This window comes from Brachyhypopomus gauderio, chromosome 6, assembly GCF_052324685.1.
Source record: "Brachyhypopomus gauderio isolate BG-103 chromosome 6, BGAUD_0.2, whole genome shotgun sequence".
Lineage (NCBI taxonomy): Eukaryota > Metazoa > Chordata > Actinopteri > Gymnotiformes > Hypopomidae > Brachyhypopomus > Brachyhypopomus gauderio.
Genome location: NC_135216.1, coordinates 10,521,174 through 10,537,670, shown reverse-complemented (window position 1 = coordinate 10,537,670; position 16,497 = coordinate 10,521,174). Strand labels below are relative to the sequence as shown.

General features: G+C 44.3%; 1 protein-coding gene and 1 long non-coding RNA gene across 3 annotated transcripts; both read left to right on the top strand.

Annotated features, from left to right (window-relative positions):
* The first annotated feature begins 2,037 nt into the window (after positions 1-2,037).
* On the top strand, positions 2,038-6,656 carry LOC143516217 (uncharacterized). Its single transcript, XR_013131608.1, has 4 exons — positions 2,038-2,230; positions 2,322-2,354; positions 2,658-2,739; positions 5,026-6,656. It is a non-coding gene; the product is annotated as an uncharacterized LOC143516217 (long non-coding RNA).
* Positions 6,657-7,025: 369 nt separating this feature from the next.
* heyl (hes related family bHLH transcription factor with YRPW motif like) lies at positions 7,026-10,964 on the top strand. 2 transcript variants are annotated; one of them, XM_077008606.1, is made up of 5 exons: positions 7,026-7,539; positions 8,993-9,059; positions 9,233-9,316; positions 9,517-9,598; positions 9,730-10,964. In XM_077008606.1, the coding sequence occupies exons 1-5, from the start codon at positions 7,460-7,462 to the stop codon at positions 10,395-10,397; spliced, it is 981 nt and encodes a 326-aa protein (XP_076864721.1). In that variant the 5' UTR covers positions 7,026-7,459; the 3' UTR covers positions 10,398-10,964. The 2 variants fall into 2 exon arrangements, with proteins under 2 accessions (XP_076864721.1, XP_076864720.1); XM_077008605.1 differs by having other exon boundaries at positions 9,493-9,598.
* The last annotated feature ends 5,533 nt before the right edge of the window (positions 10,965-16,497 follow it).

The following is a 16,497-nucleotide window of genomic DNA, read 5'->3' as shown; positions in this document are numbered from 1 at the left end:
ATAGCTTTTTTTTTTTACATTCGGACTAAGATAAACACACATGCCTGCAGGCTGTGGCACGCCTGTGCCATACAAGCGACAGTGCTCAGAAGGGCTTTTACATGGAGGGGTCGCAGGGTGACTTATTTGTTTAAAGAATTTTCCCATGGTGAACCCACAGAGCACAAAGGCTTTGTGGTGTCCTTTCAAAACCACAGGGTAGACAGGCGGACAGAAGCTGCCATACCGCTTCTTTTGAAAATGAAATTTATAGCACCTCATAAAATGTATTCATGTTCATAATGCCTATATGTAAACCAGAATTAACTCAGAGTTGCAGAGTTCAGATACCCCAACACGACTTAACAAAAAGTTCTGAACTGCAAGGCATTACCTTGATGTGAGGGCATATTTAACAGTTCCTTGAGGCGTGTCTGTGCATCTGTAATGCCATGGAAAGATGCGATGAACAACCTTTTTTCAGTTTTCAACATAGCTGCTCTCTCGTAATGCAGAAAGACAGTGTAGTGCTTTGCCATGTCTAGGCGGAGTGGAGGGAAAAGAGTTGTATTTTCCCAGACGAGGACACACACCATGGGCGTATTTAGAGCCAATGAGAAACACTGATTAAAGAGGAAGAGAATAAAAAGAGACTCGATGGAGGCCTTTTGATTTTCAGCACCCTGCCCCTTACGGCCAGAAAAATGCGCCGTGACACATTTGAATTATCCCAGAATCTCTGGAATTTATTTTGTGGCACCAGTGCAGACCCGCTCCACTGATCATAAGATCTGAGACAGAGGCTCAATGGACTTTTTTTGCTGTCATTGCGTGCGTGTGTGTGTTTGCATGTGTGTGTCCACTGAAATCCACCGCAAAGAGTCTAGATGCTTGAACAATGGATGGGAGGGGTACACGATACGATTTCATCTCTCTGGGTCTAATAGGACAGGCGCCCCTCTTTGGCCTGAAGACGCCACTCTCCTCTGTGGTCATAGGCATGCAGGGAAATGCCTCTACTCTCTGTAATTACCACTTAATGTGCTTGTGCCTTTTTGGAGACATTGACTCTTTTTTTCCCTTCTGCATCCTTCTTTCTCCATAAGTTTGACGGCTGCCAGAAATAAACACGTCAGCCTTTTTATTATCACATATATAGAAGCAGAGAAGAATAATAAATGCTGCCCTCTTGACCGCATGCTTCCGGCAGCACTGGATTAGCTCGGAGCACGGCGTTGCTGTCTGGGACGGGAATATTGCTCACTGGCTCCTCTTCATTCATCAGTCTGTCAACACCATCTCACTGTCACAGCCTGGGACTCAGGACCATGTTCAGGACACACCATAGACAATAAACACCACGCTTATATCCACTGATGTACAAAGGGTTTGCGTTCATAGTAGTAGGACTGTATTTGTGTAAACGCTGAGAGTCTGCAAATGCCTGTGTGCGTGCGTTGGTCCATGCCTCTGTGGTTTGTATAAGCCTGCGTCCGTGCCAGAGAGTGTGACTTTGGCTTTGGCCAAAGTGAGTGAATGTGTGAGTGGCGTGCAGCCGTTAGGCCTCCCGCTGCTGCCACCTAGAGGCCAGCCAGAGGTACTCACCCCCGTCCCCTAATGACAGGGCTGGCTGGATGTAATTAAGTTCAAACATAGCAGCATGCCAGCCGAAGCCGGAGGCCTGCAGTCCTCAGAATCATGTGTCTCGACCACAGGCCGACAGTTCTCCAACACCCACTGCACAGCAACCTCATGCCAGGGCCTGAAACGGCCTCTCACCTCTCCCCTGCCGTCTCAGCACCAAGCCCAGCCCACCTCTGCTGGGACAGCCCGGCCCTACTGTCCTTTATCTCTTTCTCTCTCTCTCTCTCTCTCTCTCTCTCTCACGCATTTCATCCATAGCTAATGCCATGCCAAGATGGCATGTTCATCACACGTAACTCCAAGTCTAACAGCAGAACCCAACGGTCATCAAACTCTCTTGACGTTTCCTGCACACCCAGCGTAATCCTGCTCTAGGAGCTCTAAAATTAACTTCATGGAGTGCTCTGACACCTCTTTATAAAGGCCTATGTGCGCTCTCTTAAACATCCACCCAAAGGACGAGATAGGACAAGCGCCGTGGATAAAATGTCAGTGAAATGTTCTGAGTTTGGAAGAGTTCACAGGTCACAGCAAAACGAATAAAACGTGCTCATCGACAAACTGTAGTCTTCATAGCCACACCAACTTCATAGGCAACAACAGCACCGTAAGCTGAATGTTATTATTATTTCGCTGTTTTTTGTGTTTTTGTTGTTTGACATACCGGTGGTTTTTCAGATGGTAAATTTCATTTACAGTGTACGAGTTTGGATCCCACTGCAGCCTGAATTGTAAGTGGATGTAATTACTGAATGTTCTCTCCTTTAACCTGTCATCATGTTACCAGCTCTGGCAAATCAGGAAAACAAATGTAAATGTTTAGGAGTAAAAACAACACTCAGCAACATCTGCAGTTCAAACACATAACCCAGATAATAGCTCAGCTAACAACGCACACTCCTCCAAGACAACCAAACACAAACAGTGTTTGCAAATACAGGACAACAATATTTACAGTAGTCATGCCAAAATGGCGCTGTGGCATTGGCTAAAGGCACAAAATGAATTTTGACTTTCCTCCTCTGCTTCTCCAGCTCATGAAAGATGGTGTAAAGTGTGTGATGTGGTCAAAGACTTCAGTCAGAATGAACTGATTACTGGAGAGCTGCAAATCCCGTGAGTCATACCATACACTGACATTCTTTACAATCTTAAATATAGAACGCAACCCCCCCCCCCTTCGGATTAGTTTTTCTCGTTCGATGTCGGTGGGGCATCTTCTCTTGGTTTTGGGACTTGAATCATAACCAGATCCCCCTTTTTCCACTTTTTTCTCTTCCTTCTTCCCTTCCTCTTCAGTTGCTGGAGCTTGTTTAATCTTGAGAAGAAAATTGGCTTAGTGTGGGAACTGCACAATTCTTTGGGGATAGGTTTTGTTGTTTTAGACTTGTATGGCTTTTTTTTTTTCAAAACCAGAAAAGCACCATCTTGTGCCAAAACCTCATAAACTGAGATAAAAAAAAAAATCAGAGGGAGGGAGACCGCAACACCACGACAAAGATAGGGCCTGCCTACCACTAAAGAGCTTTACAAATGACAATCTTTCAAAGGGAGAAAACGACAGAGAGGGGGTACGACAGCATTTTGGGGGAGAAGAAAAAAAGGGGGGAAAGAAATGCGGATTGGGCTGGGGGGGGGGGGGGGGGGGGGGCAAAGGGGAAACATTCCCCCAGCCACATTAAAGACATAAAAAAGAAAACAAACAGAAAACATGTCTGACATGAAGACACTGGTTTCTGTGGCGACAGACAATGACTGCTTGTGGCCTGGTGAGGCCTCCCCAGCCTGTCTGGGTCCCGGCACCAGCGAGAGTTACCGCAGTCAGCCACTCTATCGCCGTTCTGCACTGTGGGAACAGGGCTTGAAAGGGACCTCACCATGGGCCACAATGGGTCCTTTTTTACACTGGCTTTTACCCTCCTTATTTATCTTTTGGGAGCCGGATGAGGCGGGCAGGGCCCGGTGGGTAAATAGCGGAGCTGCCTTTGAGAGTCACAGGCAGCCAGCCTACGAGCATAGTCAGTGCTTGGGCAGGATACTCTCTCTCTCTCTCTCTCTCTCTCTCTCTCTCTCTCTCTCTCTCTCTCTCTCTCTCTCTCTCTCTCTCTCTCTCTCTCTCTCTCTCTCTCTCTCTCACACACACACACACACACACACACACACACACACACAAACAACCTCTCTAACACCCTTTCTGTGTCTTCATTAAATGATGCCATGCACAACTTAACCCAGCTTCTGTTAAAAGGAAATATCTAAATGATTTGAAAACCAGACTGATTTGAAACCGGATTACAGGATCAGTAATCAGCTGAAGAAAAATGATGGAGACGAAAAAGGCATCATGCACTCTGGGGTAACCCGCCTCCAAACGAACACCCACAAACCCCCCCTCACCTCCCACTGCCTGGGCACAAACGTGGGACACTTTAAAGTGGGCAGGTCCCAGGAGGCCTTCACAGCAGCGGGACAGATAAGGCTCAGTGGAATTCCAGCGTGGTCTCTCCTTTTCGTGCACTCTTAGCACTCTTGTGTCAAATGAAAAAGAACACCCAAGCGTACACACCCAAACGTGCACACCCAAACGTGTACACCCAAAGGACGTTTGCACATGCACACTGGCTGGAATAAATAATACAGTACGGGTATGGATGTAATGTTTGAATGTGTGTGTGTGTGTGCACATGTGTGCATGTGCATCTGTCTCCGCTTGTGCATGGTGTGCGCGCTGCGTTGCATGACGGTGACTCGTAAACACCGCATAATCAGATTTGGTTTTGTGTAGGTGTGTGCACAAGCGTGCATGCACGCGCGTGCAAAAGAAGGAGGACAGAGGACAGAGGAGGGTGAGAGCGAGCATGTGCGCATTTTCTTCTGTGTGCGTGTGAGACTCATAAAAATATGGGCTTGTTCACTTCAGCTGTGGAGGCGCCCTTGTTGTGGTGGGGAAGGACGGGCACTCTGAAGGCACTGAAGTGGCCGAGCACAAAACACCAAACATCTCTCTGAACCCCCCCCACAACCCCCCAACTCCACGCCAGCATTTCTTCTCTCTCACCCTTCTTTTTCCCCCTTTTGTGCTAAATTTTATTTTTTAAATGTATTTACTCATTTGCTTAATCATGTACCGATCTTTCTTAGTCTGCTCATTTCCTGTCTGCTTTCACCCACCGTCCCTGGAGAGTGAAGCGTGCCGTGACACAGATCAAAACGGTGGATGGAGAGAAGGGGGAGTGAGAGTGAGAGAGGGCAAGGAAGCCTTGTGGAAGAGAACCAATCAGAGTGAAGGAGAGGAAACTCGTGCTTTGAAGTGGGGCGATGATAATAATAACAGCAGAGACTCTGCAAAAGGCCTGACTTCATGTATCGCTCTTTTCTCTCTTTCTTTCTTCTCGCTTTCAGATGGGGGAGTTCAAAATCGGATCCAGACCCAAGCAAAAGAGGGATTGGAAATGAAAGGAGATGGAGTCAGAGGGATGGAGGGACAGGGGGATCTTTTACACTCATCTTGACTCACACACCACACCAGAAGCCTTTGGCGGTGGCCGAGAGCAACGCTTCCGCTTTATTGCTAACGACATCCACCGTCTCCCGCTCGTAGTGCCATGGGGTCTGCAGGAGGCTGGGGAGACGTCAGCTTTTACGCAGTTCAGGACCCAGGAGGACATGGGAACAGGCTTACAGGCTAACACAGAGATGCACGCACATATGACCTGACCATGGAAAGATGCCTGTCTACATGCACGAAAACATGAATGTGAAGAAAAGCAAAGCTCAATTGAACTCCTATCAGTTGCTCCTATTGTGCGTTGTGCTAGAGGAAGATCTTCAAATGTGTCTTACGACTTGCCACTTTTAGTTTCAGTAATAATCATAATACACCCTATTGCCATATTTAAAACATGACTTTTCACAAAACGAGTAATTGAATAACAATAAATAGGGTAGTTAGCAGACAGCTAGGTGCCAGAAGGATTTGCTATTAACGTTATTAGACTCACATAGCTGTAAGATAGCACAGTGATTACAGCCACAGGCTTTAACTTCAGAAGATTTAAATCCTTCTATTGACAAGAGACAAGTACCCGAAGTGCTGGCAGCAAGTGTGAATGAAGTGTGTGTGTGTGGTGTGGGCAGGAAAAATAGCTTACCATTTTTGTCCACATCACTAGTGTTATGTGTGAATGAAGAATAACCATTAACACAATGAATGAAGTCCATTAACACAATCCAGAACTACAGTCTGCATGCACACCAAAGACATAAAAAATACACTTTTATGAGTGCGAAATTTACAAATATTACTAAATGTACCTATTGCTCAAGGTACATACCCCGAATGTGGCATAAGGTCAGCATGAGTTGGCTGTTGGATTTACTTTGTTTTATATCAAAGGCTTAAATCCTCACACAGTAGGAAGCTGCCACTACATCATATAGCCAATCCAACCAGATCTGCTCATATATGTTTTACACAAGTTGTATGTATAATGCATGTATAATGTTATATGTATGCATTTTGTTAATCTGTGGGCTTTTTGTAAAAAAAAAAACTGTGTGTGTGTGTGTGTGTGTGTGAGAGAGAGAGAGAGAGAGAGAGAGAGGCAGGCAGAAGCACTGGTATCCTATCTCCATCCTTCTGTTCAGACACTCACTGCCTGATTCCTCTCTTGACCTGCATGTCTTTCTCTTCAGACAACAGGTCATGGGGTCAGTGTTCATATCAGGGCAGCTTAGCAGTCCCTCTCCGCCCTGGGTGAAGTGCCCCCCCGCTGGGCTGCTGCCAAGGCCCCACACCACCACGTCTGCAGGGCTGCCACAACCTCGGCAATCCCTCCGCCCGACATCTCCTGCACACACTAATCACAGGCATTCCCAGCTCACTGGAACGCCCTGCATAGGCAGAATGGTGGAGACCAGTGGTGCCCATTTTCACACACTCGTGTGTTTGTGTGTGTGTGTGTGTGTGTGTGTGTGTGTGTGTGTGTGTGTGTGTGTGTGTGTGTGTGTGTGTGTGTGTGTGTGTGGGGGTGGGTGGGTGGGTAGGAGAGTGAGCGTATCTAAGTGTGTTTGTGTGTGTGGGACGCAGGGTGAGAGTCCAGTTTAAAGTCACTATTCCCACAGCTTTGTCTCTATTGTCCTCTGAGAAAGAGGCTAATTAAAAGAGTAGAGGAGAGAGAGTGAGAGAAGGTTGTGAGAGAGGGAGGGAGAGAGAGAGAGAGAGAATTTGCATGAATTGCATGAAAAATAGAGGATGAGGCAAAAGACAGAAGAGGCTAATTGAAAGGGGAAAGAGAGAGAGGGGGAGGGCTCAACAGGGGGTGGAGAGGAGAGTAATACCAAGGGAAAGCCAAAACTGGCAACACTGCTAAAGAGAGAGAGAGGGAGAGGGAGAGGAGAGAGAGAGAGAGAGAGAGAGAGAGAGAGAGAGAGAGAGAGACTGGTGCCACTATACAAAAAGGATCAAGGGAATGTGACTTGGCAAGTGGCAGAGCACTGGGGGTCCACAGAAGAAGACGAATGAGACCCACGTTGAAAGAGCAGGAGTGAGAACTAATACAGGCTCCCCAAACATAGCTCTATTGTGGTGGGAGGGAGAAGGAGAAAGAGAGAGAGAGAGAGAGAGAGAGAGAAAGAAAGAGAGAGAGAGAGAAAGAAAGAGAAAGAGAAAGAAGTGCAGGCACCGAACGCTGCGTGGTTTACTGTCAGTTGTTTGCGGAGGGTAGAAGAAGGACCCATCACCACCAAAAGTTTCTCCGCCGGATCAAGTGCTGTTGTTATTCGCCATTGGTCCACCATTTCAACCGGATCATCTCAAGAGGAGTACTGCATAGCCATGAAGAGACCCCATGATTACAGCTCTCCAGAGTCAGACACGGATGAGCTGATCGATGTTGGACAGGAGGACAGTTACTGGTGAGGACCGAGCCCATGCTCACCTGGACCTTCATCTTTCCCCGTTTACCCCCTCCTACCCCCTCCCCAGAGCACACTGCCCATGAAGGGCACCGGGGAGGGAGTCATATGTAATGCGGAAGTCACCGAATGTGCATGTGTACCTGGAAGTGTGAAAGATGGATCATTTATGAGCAGTGTTTTGAAGATGTAGCCCAGCTTTAGACTGGAAAGGATTTCACTACAGAGTTTTCACAAAAGGTTGAGTCAGTCTGATTAAATTGTGTAGTAACCCCTTTTAACAAGAAGAGTTGTCATTCAATTATGCAGTTTCGTTTATAATATTTCTATTTATAATGTTTATAATATCTCTAAATGTGACAACCAGGTAAATGTTGCAGACCTTAGCAGTGTACTGTGCTAGTCGTCTGGACTTAGACTCTCAGTGGATTCACCATTTAAATATTACATTACATTGTGCTGAGATTGGAGCTGACACACTTGTCAGTGATGTCCACTCTGTACTGATGACTGCTGCTGCTGCCAGTGCTTCTGATTGAGGTATCACCCCTGCACGGTCTCCTACTGGTCTCTCTGAAAGCAAGTTCAGAGCTCAGGACCACGATCTCCCACATGCTGAAAGTGAGAGAGGCTGATAGACACTCCCACACTTCCTTCCCTCACGCTGGTTATTTCTTCCTGTTGAAATGGCGTCAAGGTGTGTGTGTGTCTCTTCCACACACCCCGACCTTCAAACTCTGAGGCCCCCGGCCCTCATCACGTTTGTCCTGATCTTTCGCTCAAATCAAGTGTTTTTACTTTTTTTTTGGTTAAGCGCATTAGAAATCAGGAACAGATCTGAAAACTGTATTTTTTTACTTAAATAGGTAAACTTTAAAACTTTAAAACTTTAGGTTTTACATTTTAAGCTTACATTATACACATCTGTGGAAAAGTTTGGAACTCTGCAAGAAATTTGTGTCTAAAATAATAAATATCAGCTCTGGCCTCAGAACTTACCATTATGTTTTAGTTTATGATTCAAACCTCAACATGCTGGGCAAGTCCCTGACTGCGTATTAGTCTTTAGATGTGAGTAACTATGTGTAAGTTACTAAGAACGCAAACCCCCAGCTGCTTAAGCCCTAAAGATATGGAATCATTGTGTCTTCTTGGCTTCAAAAAACGCACTTTTCTAAGATGCAAGAAGTATGGCATGCCAGCCAAGTGAAACGAATGTCCTGAAATGCGTTAAACCAAAATAATCCATTTTTTTTCTCTCTTTGCCAGGCGCTCCTGTGTCTAGCTGTTTTCAAAGTTAAATTAGATTGAGTTTGATGATGTGCAACTGTGTCTCTGCATTATATTAAGTACAATAATGACAACAATATGCAATGACATCAAAGCTTTCATCTCTCTCTCTCTCTCTCTCTCTCTGTGACTCTCTCCCTCTCTCTCTGTATTCATGTCTCAGCCCTGTCACTGGGTCCATGTCCCCAGGCACTACCTCACAAATTTTAGCCCGCAAGAAGAGAAGAGGGGTGAGTCTGTCTTTTTCATTCTTTTTCTTCATTTACACATTTATTCGCATTTGTGGTAGTCCACAAAGCTTCTGGCTCAAATAAGTAAAAAAAAAAAAACATAATAATGCAATTAGCGAAGCATATCTGTAAGATCTTTATCTCTACATCCAAATAATCTCTGCTGCATTTAGATAATTGAGAAGCGGCGTCGAGACAGGATAAACCACAGTCTGTCAGAGCTGAGGAGACTTGTGCCCAGTGCCTTTGAGAAACAGGTGAGACAGTTGCTGTGCAACACATTCAGTACTTTCATAATGGCAAATCTTGTATGGCTAAATCTTTAATACTGCTGGACATGCCATCAGTTACTTGCTGAATCTGCTCATCTGACAATTTAATGTATCAAGTCCTATCATTAACAAAATCCCATTGTTAAAAATTATGAAAACAGATCTCCTTCACTTCTTCTGGTCAGGGTTCATCTAAGCTGGAGAAGGCTGAGATTCTTCAAATGACAGTGGATCATCTCAAACTGTTGCACGCCATGGGGGGAAAAGGTGGGTGAAAGGAAACATTTCTGCTGTATTTTCTTGTCACTTAATTTCTGCAGAAGAACACTGGCTATTCAACGTGCTGCTGCCACTTGATCGGAGACATATTGAATTTGTCATGTTATTTTCCTTCTAAGGTTACTTTGATGTGCGTGCGCTGGCGGTGGACTACAGAACGCTGGGTTTTCGGGAGTGTGTAGGGGAGGTGGTGAGGTACCTCAGCTCCCTGGAGGGCGCGGAGTCTTCGGACCCCATAGGCGCACGTTTGGTCTCCCACCTGAGTCACTGTGCCTGTGAGCTGGACCCTCTCCACCAGAGCTCAGCTACACTGCCCTTTCCTCCGTGGCTCTGGGGATCGTTCCCCCAGCTCGGCTGCTCCTCTAGCCCAGCCTCCGCTTCCCCCTTCCCTGCCGTGAGCCGCCGAGACCTGGCTCCTCACACCGCCGCCCTTCTGGCCTACCCGTCGCCCGCAGTGGCACCCCTCGGCCGCCAGGGGGCGCTGTTGAACCCCACCCTATCTTCGGTGCGCAGGTTGCCCTCTGTCTCCTCCCACCCTCACAGACTGCCTGAGCCCTGTCCAGAGGGCCCTACAGGTCCCTCACCTTTACACTCTGCACAGGCACCTCCTACTAGCTCCTCCTCCCCCTCCTCTATCTCCGCCTCCACTTCGTCATCCTCCACTAGCCAGCCTCTGGTGTCCTTCAGGCCCTTCACTGCTCTGGGGTCTCCAAGCCCACGGCTAAGGGGCGTGAGCAGCTCCAGTAAGACAACGCAAGCTTGGGGAACAGAGATTGGGGCATTCTGATTCAGCCAATGGGCCGGACTAACAGAAGACATGCCTTGCTTGGCCATTAGAACGAGGCATTCATGAGTAATATTACTTCTGGTTGTAGACATTACAAAATGTTTAGAGTGCAAGAATATGAACATGTCCTCAAGAAACACAGCTTCCTGTGTGGGTATCCAAGAATTGAAAGTGATAAAATGTTTATAATGTCAACTATGTTCAGATGGGAAGTAAAAACAGAAAAAAGAATCAAAATGAGAAGAATGATACATCCACTGATAAATCTATTGACACTCAAAAAACACTCTTTTCCCACACATTTGCTGTGAACAAACTGGAACAAAAGTGTATACTTTATAAGTCAAGGCTGAATTCCATGTCTATTATATTCTACATAAAATGCCACATGAGGCAAACTGATAAGAATGGACTGCTTCAATACTTCAGTATAAACATCTTTCCATCATCTCTGTTGATTTTGTTTGTTTGTTTCATCATTTAAACACAAGTTTTCTCGGATTCTCATATGTTACCCGTTTGACATGGACGTGATTGAGGAGATTTCATAAATACACAAGTGCCTTTTCAAAATTCTTGCTTTGTGTTGTTGTGTGTTTGTCCCTGGGCAAAGTTTAAAAAAAAAGAAAAAGAGACATGGGAAAGACGCTAGACGATGGCTCTGCCCACAGCGCAGACTGAAGACCAGTTATCTGCAAGATTCCTTTGGGCACAATGTGAGCAGGGTGGCAGTTTGTGTTTTCTCCACCCCTCTCTAGAGGGGGCCACGGAAATGGTGCGAGCGGTGGCCACAGAGGGAAAATACGGTGGGTGCTGGCGGAGGTCCCGCACCACCCGAAGGAGACTGGGCACGCTGTGTGCCCCCTCATCGCGTCTGCCTACAGCTCTCATGCTAAACACTGTAATTTGCGTGATCCTCACTGTCTCACTCCCAGAATTCCATCATACAGAGACATCTAAATGCACACGCAAGCATGTGTACGCACACTCACACACGCACGGCCTCAAAGAATAGTGCTCTGCGCATTTATGGTCAAATGGAAAGACACGGATACATGTATGCCCATAAGCTTTGGTACCAGAGGCTTCATGCGCAATCAGTGTCTAAGCTAATAATGACCTTTAGCAACATTTAACTACATGTTAGACAGGGGAGATGCACAGAACACTCCAGTTCTCTTGTTTCAACACATGTAAAGGATTTCACTTCTGTAAACAAGACATGTGGTACGCGCTATTAACAAGATAGACAGCAAATTAAAGTGCCATATTCTGCTCACATAACTATGGAACACATTGTCTTGTTCATGTGGACAGTGGATGTCATACATGCATTTAGGAGCTTCAGAATGTGGGCTACTTTTTCTCAAACAAAATAAGTGATGCATGATGTGTGTGTTGACCGTGATTACAGTATAACAAACAATACCACTATATTTTACCTCAGAAAAGCTATTAAAATGTCTGGCAAGACATCAAAGAGTAACATGTTCCGGACACTGGAAGTGAGGTTTTTCAATGCATGCAAGAATGAATGTTTCTCTGTCTGGGGTTGTTTGTTTGGTTGTGTTTTTTCTCTCTCAAAGTTCATATTTCAAAAAGGGTGTGTATGCTCATATAAGGAATGTCTGTCTGTGTGTGTGTGTGTGTGTGTGTGTGTGTGTGTGTGTGTGTGTGTGTGTGTGTGCGCGCGTGTATGTGTGTGTTTCAGCCTGTGGTGGGACTCCGTGTCTGTGAGGACTGAAGAGTGGGTCATCCAAACAGCACAGGGGTGGATGAGTGGCATACCGAATGTGGGTACTTAAGTGTGTAGATGTGTGTTTGTTTTTTGCTGAATGTTTAGACTGAGTCTCGCGTGAGCGGCGTGTGTGTTTGCGTGCATGCACGTGTGTGTGTGTGTGTGCGTGTGTGTGTGTGAAGCTCCTCTGCCTGCCATTCTTTTGGCAGCAGCAAAGCCAGTGCTTCTACCGCAGCTTTCAGCCAGGGCCACCACAGTCACATGAGCTGGGCTTTCCCACGGGGAGGGGCCCTCGCCTGACCTGGAGCTGGGAGCAACCACGCCAGGGTGTCACAGAGGAAGACCAGAGGAAGCCTCGCAGAATTTAACCACTGGACTAGGACTTCCTGCATCTGCCCAACGTATTTAAAGTTTAAATACACCCAGTCCCCAATAGTATCCAATAAAAAGCTGTAAAAAAAAAAGTGCATACTATTTAATGGTGTTAGCAAGGTAGTATAGTATGTTAACGGTGAGCAAGCAGCCAGATGACTTGTGTAATGCATTCGGCTTGGGAAAAGCATGCTTTTCCTACAACCACCAGTTTATAAAATTCATACTGTATGTCACAGCAAGACATGGGGCTAACCATGCGACCACTACTGGTCTCATTCAGTGGATGTGGCTGACCGAGGTTTGATGACATTTCAGCCCACGTCTTATCACATCTTAATCTAAGTCCCCAGAAAAAGAGTTGTACTCTGTTGTTTGTCCTACAGGTTATTTATCCTACTGAGACGTTTACCATCTGGATTTATGAAAATTTGTTATTTTTTTATTTCATGTACAGAGTAAAAAGAAACAAAACACACAAATATAAATCAAAGCCAATAGCTGAAACCTATCGTGCATATCTACAAAACTGACATTGTTAATGGTGCTACAAAGGTGGGGTGTCTATCTCTTGCTCAGCTCAAGTTCAAGCAACATGATTGTGAAGAGTTACTCATGAGTGCATTAACATCAGTTTGCTGTTCTTCCTAATGACTGAAATAACTATGGTAATAGCTGTGGATATGGTTAATCAGTATACCATATACAGTGTATGGGAGTTTGAGGAATTCCATAAAACGGTGAGACTTCGGGACTGCAGCAGGAGTCCACAAGTCCATGGCAGGTTGAAAACAGACCTGTTTAGTCAGGCTTTGTGTCGAGTCAAAGAAGTCATGTATACACATTAAACTGAGAAGCCGATGCTCCTGTTCCTACACCCTCACCTGTTCACCCAGGTGTGCTGACTGTTCCACCTTCTGCTTCTCCTTTATCAGTGTTTCATCTTCCTTGTTGATGTGCGCAGAAGCTCACCCTAGTGTCAGAAACAGCCTGTCCACCATCGCTGCAATGGTGACTGATGGGAGAAGACCGGAAGAACTTGCCTGGGCAGTCCTACTCTTATTCCTCCAGGACCAGTTCTGCTAGAGAGCTTCACATCCCTCCGTGCGGCTTACCTTCATGTTGCCATCATTGAGTAAACTCAAGCTCTGAGCTTTTGTGATTTTATTCTCCAGCCTTCCACAACTTCTCCTATGCATGCCATTGTTGTCTTTCAACAGTCAATACCTGCCACATTCCCATATATCTACTACTCTGTTCAGAGTTGTTGAACACAACTGGTCTTACCAGCCCTAGCACATTTTTGACATTAGACATTGGCCTCATTATTGTCATTTCATCGTTATTCTTTATCTGTGCTTAAACTCAGGGATTAGAAAGTTTGGCTCTAGACCAGGTTTCTTCTGTATATCAGCTCAGGATTTCATTGGTTGGCTTGAAAGCTGTTTCATGGCAGTGTCTGTTGTATGAAATGTGTCTATTGTAAGAGGTTTTTGATGTCACAATTATAGAAATACTGAAAATATTAAGACTATGATAATAGACAATAATACTTTTTCAAGCATAAACAAATAAAAAGTACAGCTTTAGGTTATGATATTTGTAACAAACTAAATATTTTTCAAATAATGTCTTCAAATAAAACATCAGGAATGGTGATCTCAGAATGACATTTTCCCCTTCATTATGCAATAGAATTTCAATTTAAGTAAAAAAAAAAATTGTTTCAATTTATCTAAACCACTAAACCACCATTTGAAGAACCTGAATATCAAATTAAGATTTTTCTAAAGTGAGTAATTGAATTCTCAGAACTCTTATGAGCATCCATCCCTAGGGATAGAAATAAATCTGTGGGAAATAAATGTACCTAAGCCATGCCAACTCTCCAGTACATTTTCTTAATATAAAAAGCATGGCTTACTTGTCATTGCCCTCTAGTGGTTTGGGGGTGATGAAATATTCAGTGCACATTTTATTCATATTGGTAGATCCTTTTCACATTTTTACGACTGTCATAATATTGAGTTATAATTACCATGAGACATCAAATAATACAAACATTTACACTAAGCAAGTCAAATGTCATCTGAAACAATTCATTGCTCAAGGAATCACTCCAGATTCATGACATGAACCTTTTTATCTTTTTCGGCTCTTTGTTAAGAACTAACATGCACTCAGTCATTTTAATAAGCAGCAGATTATATGAGGTAGATTTGTGCTTATTTGAAAGAGGGAAAAACTCCCTCCCAATCGGAGTGAGACATGAGCGTATGGGGCGTTCGTGCCATCAGTACTGTGCCACCAGTATTGTGCCACCAGTATCATGCCACCAGTATTGTGCCACCAGTATGCCCCTGACTGGGCTCAAGCACACACTTTCATTCTCACCACTTAAGTGGATTGTTTACATTCATTGTTTTGCGAACCAAGTATGATCCTTGTGCAAAAGACATAAATATAATATCCAAAAAACATTGTTTGTCTGTGGGCAACCAGTATAGGTTTCTGGTGTTCTTAAGCACAATGGAACAAGATAAGCTGTATTTTCCCAGACGAGGACACACACCATGGGCGTATTTAGAGCCAATGAGAAACACTGATTAAAGAGGAAGAGAATAAGAAGAGACTGGATGGAGGCCTTTTGATTTTCAGCACCCTGCCCCTTACGGCCAGAAGAATGCACCGTAACGCATTTGATTACCCAGGAATCTCTGGGGTTTTGTGGCACCAGTGCAGTCCCGCTCCACTGATCATAAGATCTGAGACAGAAGCCTACTGACAGTTTATGATAGGGGTGCATGTAAAAACGTACAGTGCTGCTCTGGTGCTTCAGAGGCAGGCGTGGTGGTGTGTGCAGTGGCACACGGCTGGGGAGCAGACCTGCAGAATTATAGTTCACATGGTAGAAACACAGTACACAGTTTAATCCATAAAATCAAACCATCCATAATAACGTATAAAGTGAATATGCCACTCACTGGCAAAAGGAAGTCATAGAACTCTTAAACAGTGATAAAATCACAGTAAACACTGGTCACATCAACATTGTTTCCATCTTGAACATTAGTAAAATAATATTATTTCTAATAAAAGAAAAAAAAATCAACTTATAGTACTGCAGTGCCCAAGACCAAAATGAATCATCTGTCTGTCTAGTTCTTGATATAATTTGAAATCGGTCTTGTCTCAGGGTAAGCAGGCCTCAACATTTTTCATGAGACATTATCTTTAAATGGAAATGCTATCCTAATCTTTAGCAGATGTTTTTATAGTTAAGTTTAATATAATATTAGAAATGTATTTCAGCAGACAGTTACTCATACATTTGTACCTGTTTCATAGGACTAAGCTAAACCGCCTTCTCAAAGGTTTGATATCATGTAAAATGCTACTGCTATTTGCTTGCTGGTCCATGTGAATGTATGCCCTGAATTCCTACTATTATTATTACTGCATATTTTATTATATATTGTGATTTGGTTTTCAAAACATTTGGTTATCAAGACAAGTAAAATGTAATTTCAAGAGTCAAGAGAATGTAGTCATCTGCAGTTGGAAACTTGGAAATGTTCATTGTTTCCATGTACAGTGAAATTCTTTCTTTACTCCTAGCCAATAATACCAAATAGAGAATACTCTAAGTTTGACTTAAAAGTTAAAATACAGTTGGACTGAGACTATAAGACGACTGAAATTGCTAGGCACTAGATTACATAATCACTATGTATGTATATATTTAACTCAAATATATACCAGCGCAAGTTCTGCCCACCAGCCAAAGCACATTTTTTTCCAATTTGGCAGAAAACCCACCCAATATGGCAATACTCAACAAGATCTGGTTGTGGAATTCATCATTTTTGCATCTGAAATGATCATTTAGACTAAGTATTAGAGAATTAATTTGAATATGCAAAGTTCCTGGTTAAATGTAGCTATTACTGGCTTATTGTCACTCAGGGATAGCATAAAATTGAGTTGGTC

Bases quoted from the DNA above. Each gene is read 5' to 3' on its own strand.
- heyl (XM_077008605.1), top strand. From the start codon at position 7,460: ATGAAGAGACCCCATGATTACAGCTCTCCAGAGTCAGACACGGATGAG. The intron at 9,060-9,232 runs GTGAGTCTGTCT...TGCTGCATTTAG, and splicing joins CCCGCAAGAAGAGAAGAGGG to ATAATTGAGAAGCGGCGTCG. The intron at 9,317-9,492 runs GTGAGACAGTTG...TTATGAAAACAG, and splicing joins CCAGTGCCTTTGAGAAACAG to ATCTCCTTCACTTCTTCTGG.